The 24,228-nt window shown below is 43.4% G+C and overlaps 1 protein-coding gene across 1 annotated transcript; it reads left to right on the plus strand.

The window, feature by feature from the left end:
* Window positions 1-2,786: 2,786 nt before the first annotated feature.
* Window positions 2,787-17,146, plus strand: LOC114616687 (rho GTPase-activating protein 32; the record flags this gene model as incomplete). Its single annotated transcript, XM_028762120.1, has 11 exons — window positions 2,787-2,889; window positions 3,582-3,726; window positions 4,123-4,205; window positions 4,816-4,923; window positions 5,195-5,340; window positions 6,079-6,274; window positions 7,747-7,892; window positions 9,888-9,959; window positions 11,020-11,898; window positions 12,575-13,557; window positions 14,800-17,146. Coding segments are annotated over 11 exons (5,108 nt in total), but the record flags the coding sequence as incomplete, so codon positions are not given.
* Window positions 17,147-24,228: the final 7,082 nt, after the last annotated feature.

Consider the following 24,228-nt stretch of genomic DNA (forward strand, 5'->3'; position numbering starts at 1 on the left):
AAGGCAAGGCATCAGAAGTTGACAGTCATGGCTGCAAATGAATTCAAGGTCTCACATTGAAACTGACCAGCTACTAAGGCCCAGGTTCCTCATCTTCTGCTGCCCAGTGTTAGGATCACAAATGTGGACCCTTACACACAAATGTTATGTCGTTCTTGGGGATGGAGCTCAGATCCTTGTGCTTGTGTAGTAAGCACTTTAACCACTGAGCTGTGGTTAAAGCCACTGAGCTGTATCCTCAGCCCCATGGAAAGTGCCTTTAAGGAAGAAGTAGGAGCTAGGGGATGGCTCAATGAGTAAAAGCACTGTGTGAGGACCTAGAACAACCTAAAGGCCAGATGAGTAGCATGAGCATCTGGAACTCGATGGAAGGTGGTGACAGGAGAGGCCCTGAAGCTTGTAGGTGAGTTAGTCTGGCATATACAATAGCAAACAACAGGAATGTGCACATGCGCAAACTAATGCCCAGTTTTCCTTTATAAAGCATCCACATTCGTTATTCCAGTAGTCTGCAAATATATTTGGAATAGGTGACAATTTTGTAACCCCAGTCTTTTTATTATTTTACATACATTAGTGTTTTGCCTGCATATATATGTCTGAATGAGGGTGTCAGATCTCCTGGAACAAGTATTACAGACAGTTGTGAGCTACTATATGGTTGCTGGGAATTGAACTTCTAGAAGAGTAGCCAGTGCTCTTAACTGCTGAGCACTCTCTCCAATGCTGTGTAACCCTAAATTTTATTCTATTCCTAGTTTATAGAATAAAGACTGAAGACATTGAGGTTACTGTTAAAACAGTATTGGAAACTAAGGTCTTAAAAGATAATTTCATATATAGCACACCAGACATTATTTCTAAGAAACCCACAAAAATCTCCCTACTGTTCCCCGTGCCCTCTTCTCTACTGCATAAGCATCTCTTTCTTGTTACTTAAGTTCCTGAATGTTTTAAAGGTAGAAGTACAGAGCTGAAAATGAATATAGCCCCGTAGGAAACCAGAGTCCTCTCCTCTGCTAAATAACTGGCTCTCAGAGCACCTGCCAGATAATTGCTTGCTGGTTTTGTGCCTGCATCAAGACGTTACTACTCCTGAGTGCTGAATGCCTGGAGTTGGAGGACGCTTGTCTTGTTTTTTTCACCTTGAAGAACTTACAGTCATGAAAGGGTAATGGTGTACAATGAAGAAACACTTGGAAATGATGCCATTCTGTGGCCATAGAGGCAGAGTGCAGCAGGGGCCTCGTGGGTATTCTGTGACGTGGTCACTGAAGCTGTTGGAACAACAGCACAGAGTGCTGTATGGTGAAACTGGTTACAAAGAGAGTTATAGAATAGATGTTGTATTAACAGGTGGGGTTTCAGTTGTTCTAGAACTGTAAAACAGGAAGAGGTAGTGAGTATAAATGTTAAAGGGCCTTATACACTTGGCAATGTATTGCAGTGATTTAAAATGTTGACGCCACACTTAAGCTCCTTGCATTAGAATCTGATTTCCATTATTGTTCCTCCTTGCCTCTGCGTGAACCTGATGTCTGAAGATGTGGTCTCTTCACTATAAAGTGGGGTTAATACTAGGACTTTGCCCATAGAGTTTAAGAATTAAATGAGTATATCTCTCAGGTTTGTGAGATGGCTTATCAAGTAAAGGCACTTGCCATAAAGCCTGATAACCTGAGTTTGATCCAACACCCACATAATGTAACTTCCACATACATCTCTCATGGTGTGCTTGTGCATGCTCATGTGGGAGAACACACGAAGGAAGGAGGGAAGGAGGGTGGGAAGGAAGAGGGGAGGGAGGGAGGGGAGGAAAGGAAAGAAAGAAAGAAGGAAGGAGGGAGAGAGGAAGGAAGAAATCAAACAAGGAAGTTAAGTTTTGAAATGTCTACACTGTAAGGACTGGTCTTTGATATGCAAAGTACTCAGTACTATTTGCCACTGCTTTTTGATTTTTAATCACAAGGACCTTCAGGTTTTAAGAGTAAAATATGATATCTGATAGGATTTGAAAGGTGGACTGCATAGCTACAACCAAAGGCAGGAAAATCAAGGTACTATTACAGTAAAGAAATGATGTGGTAACATACTGTGAACTCAGTAGCTTGGCCTGTCTCACTAGCAATCTAACTTGCCTCATTTACTGGTGTTTCTCCCTTAGTATAGTATCTCACTACAGACCAAGTAATTGCCTCCCAAACATTGCTTGTCAGAGATTTTAACTAACACCAACAAACGGCCAATTAGGAGCCTTTAATTGTTCTGTTTAATCTGCATTACAAAATGAAGAATGCTAAGCCTTGGCCTGTGTAACATTTAAATGGTTATAGAAGTTTATCACTTAGTTTCAAATTTTTGTTATAGCCCACAGGCCTGAAATAGCTGTTCCTTTGCATGGACTGAGAGGTCAAAGAACCTTGTTTAGGAGCAAAGTGTTGTTACAGCACTTGTAATTATGTTGTTGGGACAAGCACTTGGTAAAAATCACTTGGTGTGGATAACATTGGGTGAGCTGCTGTTTGTTTATTTTAGTCTGTTAGTAGTGTGGCGTTAAACACTTGATGTACAAGAGCCTGTGGTTGAAGACTGTGGATGCTGTATATACAGAACCAGGCTAGAAGTTGCCAGGTGTAGATACGAGTTTAATAAACAGATCCTATCTTTTTTTTTTAATAACAGACTGATTTGTGAATTTTATTTTGCTTATGAACAGTAAGATGTTTTGAACATCACTTTGGTTACACTGAATAACAATACCATTCTGTCTTTAAAACTCTCTTTAGTGCCCCAGGTTCTTCAAAGCTGTACAGCGTTCATCGAGAGGTATGGCATTGTGGATGGGATATATCGTCTCTCTGGCGTTGCCTCCAATATCCAGAGACTTCGGTAAAACTCTATAGCACTTTCTTTTTTATTCTTATCTAACTCATCAAATTAAACTTATTTCAAAAACAGCAACTATGATAACCATGGTTATCGGTAACACGGCTGAGATAAAACTAGGAAAGAATATCCAGGTTGTTCTCTACCTAAATGACATTTCATTATCTGTAGTCTCCGAGAACCGTGCTTGCTGACTTCCTCGGTACGTCAGTAGTATCTTATTTCTTTGAAATGTTGGAAGAAGGTCAGGGAGATGGCTGAGCAAGTAAAGGCACTGCCAAGCCCTGTGACCCGAGTTCCAACTTGGAGCCCACACAGTGGAAGGAGAGAACGTATTCCCAAATTGTGTTCTGACCTGTGTGCATGTGCCTTGGCAAGTGTGTCAGAATCCAAAGGTAATATATGAGATATAATGATTTGAAGGAAATAGAAAGTCACTGAAGTGAAGGTAAAACTTTGGGGCTAGAGAGTTTTCTGTTTTAATATTGAAGTTCTGTCCTTAATTTCGCATGGATGTCTGATAAAAGATAGCCTCTCATTTGTTTAAATCTAAATATTGGTTTGTTATATGTAATAATTTGAAGGACACAGCAACTCTGAAGTAGAGAGAACATTTTGGGCTTCTCCTTTCTGTTCTATGATGTATATTTTCTTCTCTTCACTAAAGTAATTGTCTTGTCTTCTGTCTCGGTCAGTCATGAATTTGATTCTGAGCACGTCCCCGACCTGACGAAAGAACCTTATGTTCAAGACATCCATTCTGTGGGCTCTCTCTGTAAGCTGTACTTCCGGGAACTCCCAAACCCTCTGCTCACCTACCAGCTGTACGAGAAGTTCTCTGTGAGTACTGGACGGGGTAGAGCCTCTCAAGGTCTCCATGGAGTTTCGCTGTGTTTTTATTCACAATGTGTTTTGGTTTAATTTGGTTAATGTGTCTTGGTGAGAATTAGTTCTGTGCTGACAAAAGACTCCCTCAACAAACAGCATCAGTTAAGTGATCTGAGTCTTTTGAAGTTTTCAAATTGTTGTTCTCTTATTTCTGTCTTTGAGCCACTAACTTGGCATGCATGACATTGAAGACCAGCATGCTTTTTAACAGTGGCAAGAGAGCGCCACAGCGTGTGGGAACAGTGTGCCTTCTTGATGCTACACACTTTGCCTGAGTGAGATTGCAAGTCAGGAATGCCTGCTTGTTCCAGCAGAGCTCACTGCTGTGGTGGGTTGTGTCTATTACAGGATGCTGTTTCAGCAGCAACAGATGAAGAACGGTTGATAAAAATCCATGATGTCATCCAACAACTCCCCCCACCACACTATAGGTAAGTCACGACTTGGCAAATAGATAGTAGGAGGCAGAGGCTGAGATTTGTATTACGCATAGCTGGGTCATTGCGGCACACGTGTAAATGATTGTTTCTAATAATAGAATTATAGTACTGTCTTTTCATCACTCTCTTTTATTGGTTTTAATCTCTGTGTAGCTAGGGTTCCAGAAATGTTGTAGATGACCGATAGGTTTTGTGTGTGTGTGTGTGTGTGTGTGTGTGTGTGTGTGTGTGAGTCTGTCTGCATGTCTGTCTGTCTGTCTGCATGTCTGATTGTGTAGTTTAATTGTAAGCTGATTATTTTATTTGCAAAAATATTCTGCTCAGTTATTTAATCTCAGTGTGCACAGTACTGTTTAAATAAATATGATGAACAAAGACATTGCAGCTGAGTGGGCTTTTCACTATAAAAGCAGATTAGGTACTGTTCCTGCTGCTCCTGGAACTGCTCAGGCCATCTTTAGGTTTGTTAATACCTTGCTTTTATGCTTTTAAATAGATGTTCAGGCTCTTTCCTGTTGTCTGTCAGAGACGTACAGGCCAGTGAGCTCCACACTGCTGTATAGTGTCTGTTTCAGTTAGCACGTTGTATTTCATTTTCCAGAACCCTGGAGTTCCTGATGAGACACCTGTCTCTTCTAGCGGACTATTGCTCCATCACAAACATGCATGCAAAAAACCTTGCCATTGTGTGGGCTCCAAACCTGCTGAGGTAATTTGTATTTGATTTACAAACTTTAAAGAATGCATTTTCTTGAATTAAAAAAAAAAGCCTTGCATCATTGTTCATCAAAAAAAAAAACTTTAACAAGTAAAACAAACTATTATTGTACGAACATCTCCCTGAAGCAGCCATCTAGGTGTTAGCTAAGGGGCTGTAAAAGTACAATCTCTTCTGTGGGTGTCTCTGTAACTTCTGTGCTACAGAATAGCGTGTTAGCTCTCCTCTCACAGCTCTGATGGTACTGTCATCCACCCCACAGATCAAAGCAGATAGAGTCGGCTTGCTTCAGTGGGACAGCGGCCTTCATGGAAGTGAGAATTCAGTCTGTGGTTGTTGAATTCATCCTCAATCACGTGGACGTGCTTTTCAGTGGCAAAATCAGCGCCGTCATGCAGGAAGGGGCAGGTATGGCTTTCTTCCTTCTTACCAGGAACAGCTTCCTAAAGGAATGGAGAACCTTGCAATTATTATTACGATGTGACAGTGGTACAAGGCAGCCAAATCAAGTCTGTTACAAACTCAGTGAGTTGACAGTTGCTTGGTATGTCTATACATTGAGTACTACATGTTAAACTGTTTTGATGTGAGTTCATTACACATTAAAGATACCGTGCCTTAGGGCTGGAGAGGTGCTTCAGCAGTTGAGAGCACTGGCTTCTCATTTCCAGCACCCACATGATGGCTCACAACCATCTGTAACACCAGTTCCAGGAGAACCAGCACCTCCTTGCCACTTCCATGGGAATGTGTGCAAGTAGAGTACAGACGTAGGCAGAACACCCATAGACAAAAAAAATAATGAAAAGGATTTTAAAAATTAAAAAAAAAACTTGCCTCCATTATTAATATATATAAAGGTAGGAGATAGAGCAGAAAGAGAAAAACATCCTTCTGAAACTAAAAATGTCTGAGTGATCACCTTTACCTGGTACCTTTTAAGAAGCTGAATTCGATTGTTACAGAATTTCACCGTGCTCTGGAATGTCATCTTCCATCTCTCATTAAATATAAAGCACTGTGATATATTTATTATTGAAAAACCTCAAAGAAAAGTTGAAGCACTGTCACTAAGTAGAGAGCGAAGGTGGATGGACAGACTGATACACACATACAGCACTGACATCCTTCTTTTTCCTTCTGAAGCTTCTCTGTCAAGGCCCAAGTCCCTGTTGGTGTCTTCTCCATCCACCAAGCTGCTGACATTGGAGGAAGCCCAGGCAAGGACACAGGCTCAGGTCACTTCTCCCATCGTGACTGAGAATAAGTACATCGAAGTAGGAGAAGGGCCTGCTGCACTTCAAGGGAAGTTCCATACCATCATTGAGTTCCCGCTTGAAAGGTAACATACCTACGTCTTGTTTTAAAATATGCCTTCACGGCTATAGATAATAGGTTACTTTAAAATTTGCCATTTTATTAAAATTGGGGCAGTTGTAGAACAATAATTAATCGAATATAGACACTGAACCAATAAAAACTAATCTTGCAAAACTTTATAACAGTGTGATTTTAAAAAGTTAGTTGTACAAGGAAAATTGCTAATATAAATGATACACATTCATTGCGTGGAGTTGGCATTTCTCTTTGAGAAATGTGATTTAGAAATTTAGAAATAAGTTACGCTGAAGTAGTTTGTTCAGAAAGTAGTGAATGCTTAGTAACTTCTCTGACACTGGTTCCTGACCAGCAAGAGAATCACTGGTCACTGAGGCATGCAAACCCTCCTGCCCCAGCCCTGACCCACCTGATCAGAGCCTCCTGTTTGTTCTGATGAGTGCAGAAGTTGTCATGCATCCCAGAGAAGCTGTGAGTGTGACCCACACAAACTTGTGTGAGGTTTTTGTTTCACTGTGCGGTGGTTTTTGGTTGTCACTTGGTTTCAGAGACGTAAGCAATATAAGGAGCACTGCTTTTATATTTTATATTTTATATTTTTATGTCTTGTTGGAGTCCCTCGGAGCTCATACCCTCACTGCTTCTCTAAGAAAACGCTAGTAACAGGGTGTGACTCCCTTACTAGGTCTGTAGGAAGACGAATATATGTGCAAGTTAGTTTGGATGTTTCTGCTGCCCTCGTGAACTGTGCTCATGAACGTAAGGACCTTGTTTCCCTAGATGATGTAGTGCTAACAAAACGTCAGAGTTTTCCTTTTTGGATATCCTCTACCTTTGTTTTCTTTCTGTGACTAAAAAGCAAGAAGTTGACAGGTGTCTTTCTTTCTCATTCTGAGTTGATCCTCAGCACCTTGCTTTCTAAAGCCCTGGTTTACTAAAAATAGTTGTCTTTAAGTAGAGAGTCAAAAAGTAGACATTAGGATGTAGACAGGCTTGGGTTTTGTGAAATCCGGATTTCCTCACACACTTTCACAGTATTAAGGAAATTAGTTGAACTTCTTAGGTCTTCATTTCATCAGCTTGTGTGGTTATCTGGTTTTAAAGGGCATTCTAACTGTTCATAGGAACCTGGCACACATGCTGGATTCCTACCCTCCCTTCTGTCCCTGCTCTCCCCTCGTCTCAGTTTTTCTATACTATCTTGTTTGCGGAGGCTTATTATCAACGTCTTCTTTGCACTTTGTTTTAGACTGAGGCCTTTCAAGCTGTAGTTCATGTTGCTCTCCACATTGGCTTCCATGCCTTGCAGAGCTGCACTGCACTGTGCACCGCATGGAAGGAGAAGGCTTGTCCACTGCACCCATTGTGCCTCTCCAGGCCGTTCCATTCTTTCTATCGTTTGTTCATTTCTTGTTCTGTAGGAGGAGATAGAGCCTCGGTTATATTAGTATTGATAAACTGCTTTTTGTTTCATAGAAAGAGGCCTCAGAATAAGATGAAAAAATCTCCCGTTGGCAGCTGGCGTTCCTTTTTCAATTTGGGGAAGTCGTCTTCTGTCTCCAAACGCAAGTTGCAGCGTAATGAGAGTGAGCCCTCGGAGATGAAAGCCATGGCTCTGAAAGGTGAGCACCTAGCCACCCTGTCCTGGGGAGCAGAGTGCCTGGTGGCTTTCAGCACCTACCACTGTCCTCATGGCCAACTTCTCTGGGTGTATCTTCCCCATGCCATCATGACACACTTCACTATAAAGCATGCATAGTTGTGTGCTGTCTGCATGTGTGATTGTCACCAGCTCATAACACACATCAATAGTGCATTTGTGTCATTTCTTCTCTATGGTAACATAGCTTGTACATTGCTGGTAATAAGCAAATACTACTGTTATATACTTGTTTTAATCTTTAGTTTCACATGTTTAAAATTAACAAGTCTGTGTTTCAGCATACTTTTCAAGTTTATAACTATTTTCACCAGTGTCATTCTCCTACGTGACTAGCCAATGGAGTACTGTGTTCCATCAGACAGATCTATAACTGTTGAGCAAATTACTCTTTAAAATAGTTTTTAAAACTCGTGCTCCGATATGAACATGTTCTTAAACTAGAAACACTAGTAGCATTTTTCTCTTAGGTACCATTAGAAATAATGCTCAGTTCATTTACATCAGTCCATTTGCAATCATGTATCGCCCACATGTTAGATATTTTGATTAGTATTAAGGTAGCCCTGCCTTCAGAGGGTAACTAGAGAAGCGTCTATATGAGAAAGTGAGCCGTCAGTACGCAGTTAGAACTGAAGTAGCATTTTATGTCTAGCGGCTTTGGCTGGCATTGTTAGTTCTTATAGGGGTAGGGTAATGGCCAGGAATGCTAACTGTATTTTAGAAAATTAATACTTTATGTGTCTGGATGTCATGTCCGCACTTGTGTGTGTACACTCCATGTGCATGGTGCTCATGGAGGCCAGAAGAGAGCCGAGGATTCTCTGGAACTGAAGTCATAATGGCTGTGAGCTGCCTGCCATGTGGGTGCTGGGAATCAAACCCAGGTCCTCTGAAGAGCATCAGTGCTCTTAACCACTGAGCAAGCTCTCCAGCCCCCAGGAAAGAGAACTTTCAACTTGGGAGTTGAAGAAGGTACAGTTCACCCGATCTTTAAGGTGACTAAGAGTCTTTTCTCAGGAGATGAGAGCAGGGTGGGAAGAGGGGCCTGTTGGAGAAAAGAGATTTTTAAACAACTATAAGAGAAATTGTTGTCAAGAGAAGAGAGCGGGAGGAGATGGTTAGGAAGGTCTCAGAGAGCATAAGAGACAGAGCTCAGAGTATCTACAGTTTGTTGTGCTTGCTATCAGCAGGTCAGAAAGACATGGGACTTTAGCAGGTAAGATTATACAATAAAAATAACCAATATTCCTGGGGCTGCTGTTACTAATTACTCCAAATTGAGACTAGAAGCACAAACGTATATGGAAACAGTCTGACAGCTGTCACCCCGCCTGTGGTCACTTGAAGTTCTTAGGGAAGATACCGTCCTGTCTCATCTATCCCCTCATGGCTTCCAGCATCTCTTGCCTCTAAGTAGCTCCACACCAGCCTCTACCTGCATCTCCATGGGGCCTTCTCTGTGTCTCTCTGTCTTTTATTTTCACAAGGACACCGTCACTGAGGCTAGGGACCGCTGTAAGATGTCATCAGAGGTGGCTCAGTGGGTGAAAGCTCTTCTAAAGGACTGAGCTCACTTCCTAGCACCTGGAACTCAAGCTCCAAGGGATCCATTGCCTTCTCTGGCCTCCTAGGTCACTGGTATACACATGGAATACACTCACATGAACACATACACATGAAGATTTGTAAAGACGTCACCCAAGGTTACCAAGTTGATCTTTAGGAAACATACAAGAAAGGAATCTCTTAGTTCACCTTTGTGCTCAAGTTTGTAGGCTTTGGGCACAGAATAATGCAGCACATTCCATCCTAGGGTGGTAAGCTGAATATGACTGCAAAATACACAGCTAATCACACTTGGAGATACAGACACTGCTAGGGAAAACCCCAGACCTTTTAGCTGCATAGTCCTTAATAATGACAGGTTTTACACTGTTTGGTTTTTATTATTTAGGTGGCAGGGCAGAAGGAACCCTCCGCTCAGCTAAAAGTGAGGAGTCCCTTACTTCTCTCCATGCAGTTGATGGTAAGACTAAAATGTCCTGGCTTGCATTACATAAAAGCACACGGACACAGCAGTGTTATGAATATATACTTAGCAAGAAGACTACGAAATACCACTTCCAGTACTTTTGGCATTAAGTATGGTTCAGTTAAAACTCATGGATATTCTAATGTGATGTGGTATTTTGGCATGAATTCTGTTTACGTAAAATGGCTGAAATGTTTGAAAGCAAACATTTACATTTGTAAGTGCTTAAAAGTACGTGTCACTATTTTCTTTAGCTTTGGTAACAGAGCAGCTTTGAGACTCATATGTTAATTAATGGTGGTCTCCAAGGGTCCTTAGGAGTTGGACCTGATACCTTAAAGGGAGTCTGCCTCCAAAGAGGACCAACACCTCCTGGCAGATACTGGAGGGATATGTGGTTACAGTATAAGTTAAAATTCAGAGTCAAACTTTATGAAAGCAAGTGTTGTGCTAATATGTACTGCTTGGATTTGCTTGTGAAAAGCCTGTTTTCATTAAAAGAAAAAAAAGTGGGAGTATTTTAAGTGTGTAAATGGAGTACTATATTAAATGTGTGCAAATGCTTTTTAATTAGGAAGAAATATTGTTTCTTCTTGTTTGGAGTACCGTAAGGATATTTCCCCATAATAAACAACATTTTGTTACTGTCTGATACCCAAAGTGCTATTTTAAGCTATGACTTCTTCCTTGCAAGTCATATGCAAGGCCAGTAATTAAAATAAGACACAGAGAAAGTGAAGAGCTTGCCCAAAGTCACACCATTGTCAGTGTTGAATTTGTAATACAATTCAAGAGTCCCTTGGCATTCATTTTCTTACTCAGGTTATGGATGGACTGTAGTGCATGTGGTTGTTAATGAGTGTTTTATTTAGAAGTTCTCTCACCACAAGTGTAACTGATGTTTGTAAAGCCAGAGACAGTTCATGGGAAGAAAAGTTAAAGTTGCATTTGTCTTATCCTGTGCACTATTACTACTGTGCTAGATAGGTGACTAATTGTGGTGCTGTGTGTCCCGTGACAGTCATGCTCTGACATTGTTGTCCATTTTCACCAGGTGATTCCAAGTTGTTCCGACCAAGAAGACCCAGATCCAGCAGTGATGCGCTCTCTGCCTCTTTCAACGGAGAAGTGCTGGGAAACCGATGCAATTCCTATGACAATCTGCCCCACGACAACGAGAGCGAAGAGGAAGTGGGGCTGCTCCACATCCCAGCTCTTGTGTCTCCTCATTCGGCTGAGGATGTTGACTTGAGCCCGCCAGACATTGGAGTGGCCAGTCTGGACTTCGATCCGATGTCATTTCAATGTAGTCCTCCAAAAGCTGAGTCAGAGTGTCTGGAGAGTGGTGCTTCCTTTCTGGATTCATTAGGGTATACCAGGGATAAACTGAGTACCAGTAAGAAGGATGTGGAAGCAGGTGGTAGCCAGTCACAGACTCCAGGCAGCACTCCAAGTTCTGAACCTGTGTCTCCAGTCCAGGAGAAACTGAGTCCGTTTTTCACTTTGGACTTGAGCCCCACAGATGACAAGTCCTCTAAGCCATCTTCATTTACGGAAAAGGTTGTTTATGCTTTCTCTCCGAAGATTGGACGGAAGCTAAGCAAATCTCCTTCAATGAACATATCTGAGCCTATTTCAGTGACTCTTCCACCTCGGGTATCAGAAGTCATTGGTACTGTCTCCAATGCTGTAGCTCAGAATGCATCACCTCCATCTTGGGACAAAAATGTGGAAGAAAGCGATGTCATAAATAGATCCCCCACCCAGCTAGGAAAGATGAAAACAGGTGAGAGAGAGGCACAGGAGAGATGTGAACCAGAAGCACAGCCCCTGGAGGAGGGGGCAGCTGAAGAAGTAGAGTTGCCAGGGACAGAGGAGCGGCCTGTCTTGAGCAGTCAGAGCAAGGCTGTACCTTCTGGACAGAGTCAGACAGGTACCGTTTGTTCTCCTCCATTCCTTCTCTAAGTTAAAAGGGGTCTTCCGTCCTGTGTGCCATCTGTGCCTTTTAAGAGAGCCTTCTCCACAGCTAGGCTAGAATCAAAGAATGCTTTTCTGAATGGTGCTGAGGGCTCAAAGCCCTAAACTAAAATCAGTCAAACAAAACTCCCCAAAAGGCCCATGGTCCTGCTTCGAACCTGCACAAAGGATCCCTTAACTCTCTGGACAGTCAGAATTCATGGATAATTTTTGTACAACTATGTAGCTCTTGATTCTGTTTTCTCTTCTAATGCATATTGTATTCTAGCCTTACAAGTTAACAAGCCAGCCTACACTGTCAATGTAAAAGTATTATCACAGTCTAAGCACTGGAAGCTTTTATTCTAAGTGGCCTTTTCTAAGTCAGGTGGAGGCCTGCTTCCCCCTCCACCCTTTGTAGCAGTTCAAGAGGACTTGGAACCTTTAAACACTGTGTTAATTTCCCTTTTGAACCAGATGTGTTTTCAGCAGCATTTGCCAGCATTTGCATGTGGGATAGAAGATCATGGATTGCCATTTTGAAATATGGAAGGCACCTGTTTTTAGTGATCACATGGGGAGTGTTTGGCTTTCCGTGTAGGGTAACATAAGCTACCTTTTCATTCTAATTTTTTTTCCCAATTTCCCACTAGGAGCAGTTACCCATGACCCCCCTCAGGATCCCGTTCCTGTCAGTTCAGTCTCTCTTATCCCACCACCACCGCCTCCGAAAAATGTCGCCCGAATGTTGGCACTAGCGTTAGCTGAGTCTGCACAGCAAGCCTCAACTCAGACACTGAAGAGACCAGGGACTTCCCAGGCTGGGTGTACTAGTTATGGAGACATGGCAGTTGTTACATCTGAAGAGAAACTGCCTAGTTCCTACTCTAGTGTTACTCTAGATAAAACCTATTTCCAAACGGACCGACCAGCAGAGCAGTTCCACCTGCAGATCAATGGACTCGGAAATTGTAACCAGCCTCTCCCAGAGACAGCAGCTATGGGAGGTCCCACCCATTCCAACACAACTGACTCTGGGGAGCAACTCCACCAAGTAGACTTAATAGGGAATTCGCTACATCGAAACCATTTATCTGGGGATCCAGAAAAGGCTAGAAGCACTTCAGCTCCCTTAACAGACTCAGAGAAGTCTGATGATCATGGAAGTTTCCCTGAAGACCACGCTGGGAAGACCAGTGTGTCCACTGTCTCCTTTTTGGAGCAGGACCAGTCTCCACTTCATTTCTCCAGTGGAGATCAGCCCCTCTCTTATCTTGGTACCAGTATGGATAAACCCCATCATTCCTCAGAACTTACAGACAAATCTCCCATGCCTTCTACTTTGCCTAGGGACAAAGCCCACCCTCTTTCTGGGTCCCCTGAAGAAAATGCCAGTACAGCCACCGTGGCTTATATGATGACGACTCCAGCAAGAGCCGAAATGAACACCAGAGAGGCCAGCAGGGTCACGGCTGAGCAGCCCACTGCTGCTGATTTTGTGGCTGCCACCCTTCAGCGAGCGCACAGAACTAATCGGCCCCTCCCCCCACCTCCTTCCCAGAGGCCTGCAGAGCAGCCACCAGTTGTGGGGCAGGTACAAGAAGCACCAAGTATAGGATTAAATAATTCCCACAAGGTAAGATAGGAAGTCAGTGAAGTGGTATATTTTTTCCAAAGGTATGTCATTTTTTTGGTAGGATATATTATCTTTTAGTTTCAGATATAGTATCTTTTGGTTTCAGATAGGTTTCAGTCAGGTGACAGGTTTCCATGAACTAGCTGCCATTTGAAGCTGGAGATCTCTGCCTTTGCCTGGCTGTTGGCTTTGTGGTAAAGACATAGCAGCCCCTGGTGACTGCAGCTTAGCTATCCTTGCTGCTTCTCCTCTTAAAGTACTGAGCTCTTTCACAGGGAGACCCTGACAGAAGGAGGCAAAGGGAGCCCAGGGATGCAGTAGTTACTGTCTTTTCTAGCTCCCTCACAGATTTGCAACAGGGGAGAGTCATGCGACTGCCCCGTGATGACCCTTGATGTCTGCGTATTGAACATACTCCAGGTCTTTAAGAAATATAAGAAGTGATAATATCTGGAGGTTTTTGTTATTTTTTTCCTGCTGTGACCTGTTCTGTTGCATAGTTAGAATACTTGCTTTGGGAGGGAATGTTTGATACAGAATGCCAGAGGGTTTTTCTAGTTCCTCCTTTAAAAAGATAAAAAGTACCACAGGTTTTGTGGTAACATTAACCAAAAGGAGTTAAATTTCTGGTCCTTCCTAGAAGGTACTATTTGTGGTACTTACCTCTCAGGGATAGCATACTTAATCTGTGGGCCCACAGACAGGATGGACAGAATGCAGAGACAGGAAGCCCTGATTTGCTACCACCACAGACAAGTAGTCACTTTGAAATTCTTCTCTGTATTTGGATGTTTAAGCTCCCCGCTGCGTGGAACTGAGTCACTCCAAAACTTCTGCCAGCTGATAAAATCAGCTGCTTTTATTAAATAAGATTTTCTTAGTGCTGAGACCAATATGCAAGATATTTATTTTTGGGCCCAGCACTTTTTTTGTTTTTTTTTTTTGGCTAATCCTGTAATTGATTCTGCATATTAAGATACCATTGTAGGCAGCCTCTCCTCACATTTAAACCCTAGCATGAGTTAGCAAAGACTGTACATGTCACCACAGGCAATAGCGTACCATGTAGACACACAGATACTCTTTTTCAGGCCATGGTCAGATTCAGTGTAACTGCAGAGCTCTGGCAAAGTTCAGGCTGTCACCTAAATAGCCTAGGTTTGCCCATTATAAATGTATTAGCATTTGGCTCCATGGGGTGGGTATTAAATAACAACTCTTAACATCATTGTCTTTCCACAGGTCCAGGGAGTAGCTCCAGCTCCAGAGAGGCCACCTGAGTCTCGAGCCATGGGTGATCCTGCACCCATCTTTGTCAGTGATGGCAGTGCTGCTGCCCAGTGTCCCATGACTGCCTCTGCTCCCCAACCGGGACTGCCTGAGAAGATTCGGGAAAGCAGCAGAGCCCCACCACTCCACCTGCGTGCTGAGTCTTTTCCTGGCCATTCCTGTGGCTTTGCTGCCCCAGTTCCCCCAACACGGACAATGGAAAGCAAGATGGCTGCTGCCATGCACTCCAACGCTGCAGACGCCAACAGCAATTCAAATTATCACTCCTTTGTCCCTTCGTCAGCCTCAGTGGATGATGTGTTGCCCTTGCCACTCCCCATCTCACAGCCTAAGCATGCGTCTCAGAAGTTAGCCTATTCCTCCTTTGCCAGGCCTGATGTCACCACGGAGCCCTTTGGTCCAGAAAACTGTTTGCATTTCAATATGACTCCAAACTGCCAGTTTCGCCCCCACAGTGTTCCTCCACACCACAATAAGTTGGAGCCACACCAGGTATATGCTGCCCGATCAGAGCCACCAGCCTCCATGGGCCCTCGTTACAACACCTATGTGGCGCCGGGAAGAAACATGTCTGGACACCACTCCAAGCCGTGTAGTCGGGTTGAGTATGTCTCTTCTCTGGGCTCCTCGGTTAGGAACCCTTGTTGCCCTGAAGACATTCTACCTTACCCCACAATCCGGAGGGTACAGTCCCTTCATGCACCCCCACCTTCCATGATCCGTTCTGTTCCCATTTCACGGACAGAAGTTCCCCCAGATGATGAGCCAGCCTATTGCCCAAGACCAGTCTACCAGTATAAGCCATACCAGTCCTCCCAGGCCCGCACAGACTATCACGTAACTCAGCTTCAGCCTTATTTTGAGAATGGACGGGTCCACTATCGTTATAGTCCGTACTCCAGCTCCTCCAGCTCCTATTACAATCCCGAGGGGGCCTTGTGTGACGTCGATGCCTATGGCACAGTCCAGCTGAGGCCCCTCCACCGCCTGTCCAATCGGGATTTTGCTTTCTACAATCCAAGGCTACAAGGGAAGAACGTGTACAACTATGCCGGTTTGCCTCCACGCCCACGGGCCAATGCAACCGGCTATTTCTCTGGTAATGACCACAATGTAGTCAATATGCCACCCACCGCTGATGTAAAGCACACCTACACCTCATGGGACCTTGAGGATATGGAAAAATACCGCATGCAGTCCATCCGCAGAGAGAGCCGAGCACGGCAGAAGGTGAAAGGGCCTATCATGTCACAGTACGACAACATGACACCAGCGGTGCAAGACGACTTGGGAGGCATCTATGTCATCCATCTGCGCAGCAAATCAGATCCTGGGAAAACTGGACTTCTCTCTGTGGCAGAGGGGAAAGAGGGGCGGCATCCAGCCAAGGCTGTCAGTCCTGAGGGGGATGACCGTTTCTACAGGAAGCACCCAGAGTCCGAATTTGACAGAGCTCACCATCATGGAGGGTATGGCAGCACCCAGGTAGAAAAGCCATCCCTCCCACAGAAGCAAAGCAGCCTTAGGAACAGAAAGCTTCACGATATGGGTTGTAGCCTCCCAGAGCACAGGGCGCATCAGGAAGCAAGCCATAGGCAATTATGTGAATCAAAAAATGGACCACCTTATCCCCAAGGAGCTGGCCAGTTAGATTATGGGTCCAAAGGAATGCCAGACACTTCTGAGCCAACCAACTACCATAACTCTGGGAAATATGTCACATCAGGGCAGGAGTCTCTAAGACTGAACCACAAGGAAGTGAGGCTTTCCAAAGATCTGGACAGGCCTCGAGCCAGGCAGCCACCTGCCCCTGAGAAACACTCCAGAGACTGCTACAAGGAGGAGGAACACTTCTCTCAGTCTATGGTCCCACCTCCCAAACCAGAGAGGAGTCACAGCCTAAAACTCCACCATACCCAGAACCTGGAGAGGGACCCCAGCGTGCTATACCAGTATCAGACGCACAGCAAGCGCCAGAGCAATATGACTGTTGTGTCCCAGTATGATAACCTGGAGGATTACCACTCCCTGCCCCAGCACCAGCGAGGAGGCTTTGGAGGGGGAGGCATGGGGCCTTATGTGCCCTCTGGCTTTATCCATCCACAGAGCAGGACATACGCCACAGCATTGGGTCAGGGGGCCTTCCTGCCCACAGAGTTGTCCTTGCCACATCCTGACACACAGATCCATGCAGAATGAGCCCCGCGGGAGCAATAGAGTTGAAGCAGCCTCTGCTGGACAGTGGACTGTTCTATTTTTTTTTTTCAATAACCAAAAAGATTTAAGAAAAAAAAAAAAAGCTACAATCCCCTGGCCACATGAAAGAAGCATAATAAAAGTAAATCACCACCTCCCCCCCTCCCACTCATTACCGCCTCATCCATCTCTAGGCTGTGTTGTCTGTCCTTAAAGAGATCTGGATGGTTGTAAAGTGCTGTGCTGAAAGCCTAGTAAAGAAATTCTCGCCGGCCGCAGACCCCACTTGCTCTACAAGGCTGATCTGTAGGACCCTGAGGACTGCCTTTAACCCACTGAATTTAACTTTGACCTTCCTTCTTAGTACTTGCAACCTAGCTCAGAGCAGTTTGCCTCTATTTCCTGTTGGGCTTCTGCATTTCCTGTTGTGTCCCCACTCCCCTGTACCGGGCCATGCCCGGGTGGACTCTCCACTCTGCCTTCATTATCCCCTTCCACAAAGGAGTCTAGTATTCTAAATTAGAGAGGAGAAAAAAAAAAAAACCTCCCTGATCCCTGAGCTACGCCACTTAGACTGCTAGTGGATTAAAAGGTGAAAGGAATTAGGATTTTCAACATTTAGTGCCACATCACTGTAAGTAGCAAGTCCAGCGTGAGCCGTATTCTCCACTGTCGATAATTCTTCACTTGACAGGATGAGAGCTCCTGAGTTAAAGCTTAAGGAGCTTTCTTTGGAAGCAGATGATGTTTTTATCATCAGTGAGCTCTGCTAACGACAGAGCATCACTAGTGCTTTCAGTGTGCGACCCGCCTGCATGGCCGACAAGAAGGTCAGCACACTCTAGTGCCAGTAAAATAGTCATCCAAAATACTCTCATTAAGAAAGGATCAGCATGGTCTAACTGGATAAATAAATTTTCTTAGGGATATAAATGTACATGCTATTATGTTTCTAACCTAGAGTACAGATTCTCTGGGAATTTGTAAAATTCCTGAAAATTGTCTATTAGGAAACTGTACATTGCTCATTGTCCCCTGAGTACACAGTCCCATCTAATCCACTGGCATTCTGGGAGTCATGTGAAGGCTTGGCTCCCTTCATTGTGTGGTCACAGGCTTGTCGCGTTTGTCATTGACACCAGCATTTCAGAATAGTTCTTTCTAACTCTCTAGACATGTTAAACATGTGAATACCCAGGACTTTCTTTTGAAAGTTGCATTCCTTATTGGGCTTGGGACAGGGCACCTCTCTGGCCCAGCTTCTCTCTGGTTTTCTTGGCCCATCCCACCCTATACAGCAGAGATTGGTAAGGCTGTCCTGTGTTTAGAATGAGTTAGATTGGCATTTCATTCCATAAATCATGATGATACTTGAGTTTTGTACATTTGTATCTTTTAAATACTCGGTAGGAGACACAGGAGATTCCATTCCATTTCCTGGATGGTTGCTGTTCTGGCTTTTTAGGATGGGATTATCTTTTATTTAGAGCAAAGGAAGAAATCTTTTAAGAGGCTAAAATCCTGCTGCTGTTACTGCTTTGAAATTGTGAAAGATTAGATTTATGGCAGTCTTTGTAATTAGGTCATATAGTTGCATTTTAAGGCTATATATTTAGAAGTAAAGTTTTAAGAACACGTTCATATTTGAAGATAGTCTACAAGGTTTTCTTTATTTCCCAGATTGACCAGAGGGGTACAATGAAGTCCAAAGCAGATATCTGGAAACACCAATACATGCAAAAGTCTGTGGGAACTTAGACGTCTGCATTAAAAGTGCAGACGTGACTGTCAGAGTGTCCAGAAACCTGATGGGTGCCTCTACCTGGTGGCATACAGATGTGTAGATGTGTTGGCAGACACTATCTTTTTATGTTTTTAAGCTCTAGTCATCTTTTTTTTTGTCATGGAGGCAACTCATTGCCTCTTGAAAACCACACTAGCCCTGAACGCTATTTTAAGCAGCACAGATGGAGGGATAGAGGCCAGCGCCACAGACAGGGACACAAGTCGCTTCTGTAACTCCAGGCCTCTCCTGAAGAGAAGTGCTACAAGGTCCAGGCCAATTGTGATATTTGTGGATTAGTTTGTCACACATAACTTTTTGCTCCTGAAACTAAAGTCTCTTTTATAAATACTAAGGTTGATTCCTTAGAACGACTTCTTTATTAATAACATCCTCTGGGTTTAGAAAGTCATAAAAATATTTTAAAGATAGAATCATAATTCAGATTAATGGTATAAGTATGAAAACAAACTTTAGATAAAGTCTAAAGTTATTTACTGTATGTAGCACCAGCCTTAACTTTGGATTCAGCTATTTGAACAGCTTTGCCCACGTGTTTCTCTAACACTGGGGGGGCAGAAATTGGATGGCAAATCACTGTGAGCCAGGTTACCTCAGTGTCGTCCGCCTAGTGTGTGACTTCACAAACACAGGAACTGAATGTTATTTTCAAGTGTTGGCTTGGAGCATTATGGTCACGAAAGTGGAACTGCCTTACACATTAAACATAATCTCATCCACTGCTATTTCACAGCCATGTCTCCGGATTTTATCTTTTGGGCAAAATTCCATGGTTTGATTAGATTGAAGTAGATGTCCCTAGATAGCAGTCTAGGGGCCTGGCTAAAAGCTCCAGGGGCATCGTGTTCTTACTAATAAATCTAATCTGAGCCTTATTTCTTACTAAATTCAGTTTCTTTTAAAACATACATTCATGTATTTTAAATACTGTTTGGAGAAGTCCCTGGGACAGTCCCAAGGGCAGGGCCTGCACATTTCTTACAGTGGTAAAACAGTTTTTAAAATGTAGGATCAGGTTTTAGAGAAGAAAAAAAAAATCCCAAGACTAATTCTGTGCAGAGGAGGGACCTCGAAGGTGAGTAGAGACAGGAGAGCCGGTTGTCAGTTTGGAAGCAGCAGTGAATTCAAGAGAAGGATCTGGTAAAGTCCATTTCTCTGTTCCAGCCCTATTGGTCACCCATTCAGTATGTTGGCAAAGTGTCACCTGAGCAGAGAATGCAAGAAAGTAACAAAGAAAGCTGAAGTATGTCAGAAAGTTACTTCCAAATGGTCCAAATGGTTAGAGGCATGTGATCGTCAGTACTGTGTGTTATGGAAATGTTAAGAATGATATATTTTAATGTGTGCAAGATAATGTTGGTGTGCACAGAGGGTCTTTTCCTTATCTGATTAGTACTGTTCATGTTCAGAGATTTTAAAAAATGATTGTTTTTACAGTTTAGAATCTGAGATAGCAAAACCTGATTTTCAACCATGACCTGCATGAGAGAAGCATCCTAGGAAGTCTTAGACCACACCTTTGAGTTCTTTAATTTATATAGTGTTTTTTTTATGTTTTAATATTTTTGTGAACTGGTGTAAATTGTTAATGCATATAAGCTTGTGTATTTTTGTAAATAGTTTTGTGATTTACTTCTTGCCCCCCTGTGTAAATATTTACAGTCTCCTTTCTTCCAAACTTATTTGAAACTGAGTTTGTGGGTTTGGGGTTTTGTTTGTTTCCTTGTTTGTTTGGCTGGGGTGGGTGGGTGGGGGAGAAGGGAATTTTGTACTTGAGATGGAGATATCTTGTGGTTTAAAGCAAATGTCCCACTGAAAGCAATTCCAATATCAACAGAATTATTTCAGGTTAAAGCAGACTTTTCGTGTGTGTGTTTCCTTTTTGACCTAGTATGGATTAAGATGAAGTAGATGGTGGAGTATATTGGGGTGTTTAGACTAGATATTCATATCTGACCTGTTAGGTCAGACAGTGTGTCCGTTGAGCTGTAGTGTGTTATCTGGCTACGTTCTTCTCAGCTCACACACTCAGCTTTAGAGCACAACCCTTTTATCTGTTCTGGAATATGTAAGCAGACAGTACCTTAGGGCTTCCCTAAGGAATCTGCTGTCTTGTGCTGTCTGACACCCAATATGCTGTCCTCAGGAAACTCAACTGGCTTGGAAGAATCTTCCAAAAGGGGAGTTGGAATGAAAAACACATGCCCTCAGATTCTTACAACACATCTCAGACATCCTGTTTTCAGAGTGAAATAACCAGAAAATAACCATCCTCTGGACTCAGTTCCCTGTGGCGAGCTGGCATGGCACACCCAGTGCAAGCAGGGTTTCGGTGAAGTGACTTGCATAGACGTGAGTGAGTCATGCAGCTGTCTTTTCACTGTCGGCAAGAGTTGGGGGGAAAAGGGAGCCTTAATAACCAACACCCGAGATGAGTCTTCTCCTGTGGGCTGTAAGTTAGAAAGCATTCTTGAGAGCCTGTTGGAGCTCTGTCCCTTTTTCCTAGCACTGGGAAGTTTCCTATAGGGTCTGGGTGCCCCTGGCAATCCACTCATCCTGAATGTGCTGGAATACCACACTCCAAACGAAGCAGAAAGATGACATCCAGACCTGAGAAGTGTTTCCATGGAAACAGGGCAGCGGGAATGACAGAAAAGACAGGACGTTCACACTGCATGTTCTTATGTCTTTCATTCCAATTATTTTATTACTAAGTTTCCTTGATATTGATGAAAATACAGGACTTACCCACCAAAATGTGTATTTGTCAGGACTCGATGGTCTATTTACCAGCAGTGTCAGTGTTTGAAATTTTAGTCATTTATGTTGCTCTAGAAAAGGTATAATTTTACTGTAGTGCCTAATTACTCACTGCAGAGGAACCTAGGGTATATGCAAATACAAAGATTAAGACCCTTGGCCATACATTCCATGTTGTGAGAATATGCCTCCTAAAAATAATGAGACTTAATCTTTCTGCTTTAAATAGATCTGTTTCATATCCATCCCTCCCTCCCTCCCTCTCTCTCTCTCTCTCTCTGTCTCTGTGTGCTCGGACATGCGTGTGCGTGCATATGCACACATGTACCACAGCACATCACAGGTATAGGGGAAGTCATATCTTTGCTTCAACCTTGCTGCTTTTGTTTCAATTTTCGGCATTTATTAAGACCTTGTAGTAAGCCATTGTATTATTCCAAGATTCACTGTGATGTCTCATCCTCACTAAATTATCCCTTGACATCTAACACCAGAGTCACTGTCAGAGAAATAAAGAAATCTGGCTCGAGTGTAATAGCCAACTTTCCACTACTGTGACAAAACACGTGAGTTAGTCCAATTTATATTGAAGAGAGGTTCACTCTGACTTGACAGGTTTAGGAAGGTCAGTCTATTGCCCACTGGCCCTGTTTCTCATGGGACTGTAGCACCATAGTACATCATGATGGAATTATGTGGGAGAAGAAGCCTGTTGGGCTCACTGGTGGCCAGGTAACAAAAGAACAAGTATCCTAATATTCTCTTCTCAAGCCCATTCCTAATGAACTTCCATGAAGCCCCATTTCTTAAAGGTCCCAACACTGACTAATAAGTGAGTAGGCTGGAGCCCAAGTACATGTAGGCTTTAGAGAGCATCTAGAGAACATCTAAACTATAGCACTCGATATTCCTAAAGTGATGGGATACCAAGATGTGAGCCAAGAAGTGGTATAGTTAAGTGAACTAGACCCAAGTCCCTGTAGTGAGAATCAACCTATGAACCAGGTTGCCTTCATCAGCACTCAGCCTTGACCCCAGAACCCCACTGAGAGGCCACCAACACTCTAGGTTACTGAGGCTGACTCCAGACCTATGTGGTTATACTGCTAGTCACTCTAGCTTTCTAGGTGATTATTATGGGTTAGACATTTTGAGAACTACTAGCTGAGAAACTTCAGGGTTTTTTTTTAAATTGTTGTGTATAAAACAGTTGAATGAATCTGAAATCCTTGTTCTTAAATGTGGGTGTCAAATGTTCTCTATGGATTGAAACATGTATGGGCATGTGTGTAAGCCAGAGGTCAGTACTCAGTGTCTTTGTGGGTCACTCTCCTCCTTTGACACATTCTTACTGAACCTAGAACTCAACAATTTAGTCAGGCTGTATGGCCCATGAACATCAGGGTTTTTGCCTGTTCCCTCAGCCCACCTCTAGCTGCTATCTACGATTTATCTGTGAACAGGAGAAACATAGTTTCTCCAACCACATGGCACCCTCACATTCCAAACTCCCTCCCACTTTGCCCCACCTCTTCAAGACTTCATTCACCACTGCTCAATAGTGAGTTGCCACAGCTGGTAACTAAAGCCTTTTGCCCATACAAACACCAGAAGGACATTTCAGATCCCAACTGTCTTAAGGGATCCCAAAGTTACCACTGCAACATAGTGGAATATTTGTTTTGAAGTATACCAGCATCATAGTTTGTGGTTTAAAATATGCTCTGGAAATATTTTAAATATTTAATATAGGCCTGCCCAGATGTCTCAGCAGGTTAAGAGTTTGCTGTCAGACCTGGCTGAGTTTGATCCCTGGAATCTCCAAGATTGAAATTTCAATACTTAGAACCCATATACAGCACACCTGCAACCCTGGAGCTTCTATGGCAACATTGACTGAGACAAGAGAATATCCAGAAGGCTATGGACCAGCTAACCTGGTATTTGCAAGAGCAAACAACAGAGATCCTGTCCTAAACAAGGTGGAAGTCAAGGATCAGCACCAACATTGTCCTCTGACATTGATCTTGTGCTAGACATGTGACCGTGACACATACACACAAATGCATCCCAGAAGCAAAGTAAGGTAAGCCATTCTTGTTCCCATTCATTGGGAATGTGACCTGAGAACTTGCCTGATCAGAGCAACCACATGGTCACTGGAGCATGAGCTTGGAGCAACCACGTGGTTCTGTCACCTCTCATCCCATTCTACTTGACTAATCCTCCCACTGACCTCTGTAACTGGAAACACAACATCACGCAGAACAATGTTTTGACATCCTGCTAGCAGGAACGGTGGTTAAAACCCAAGACAGGCTACAGGAGTAATAAGGCTTTGAACAAAAGAAATTGGGACAGCATAGGTTTAGATGTAGTATATTTGGCCAGTGTTGCTCTTGGTTCTCTCTGTCTCTCTCTCTGTCTCTCTGTCTCCCCTCTCTCTGTCTCTCTCTGTCTCTCTCTCTCTGTCTCTCTCTCTCTCTCTCTCTCTCTCTCTCTGTCTCTGTCTCTCTCTCTCTCAGCTAGAGAGATGGCTCAGCAGTTAAGAGTTCTAGCTACTCTTCTAGTGAGCACACATGTGGTAGTTCACAACAAACTTCTCCAACTCTAATGCCAGA

The sequence above is a fragment of the Grammomys surdaster genome, unplaced genomic scaffold (assembly GCF_004785775.1).
Source record: "Grammomys surdaster isolate TR1022 unplaced genomic scaffold, NIH_TR_1.0 332986, whole genome shotgun sequence".
Lineage (NCBI taxonomy): Eukaryota > Metazoa > Chordata > Mammalia > Rodentia > Muridae > Grammomys > Grammomys surdaster.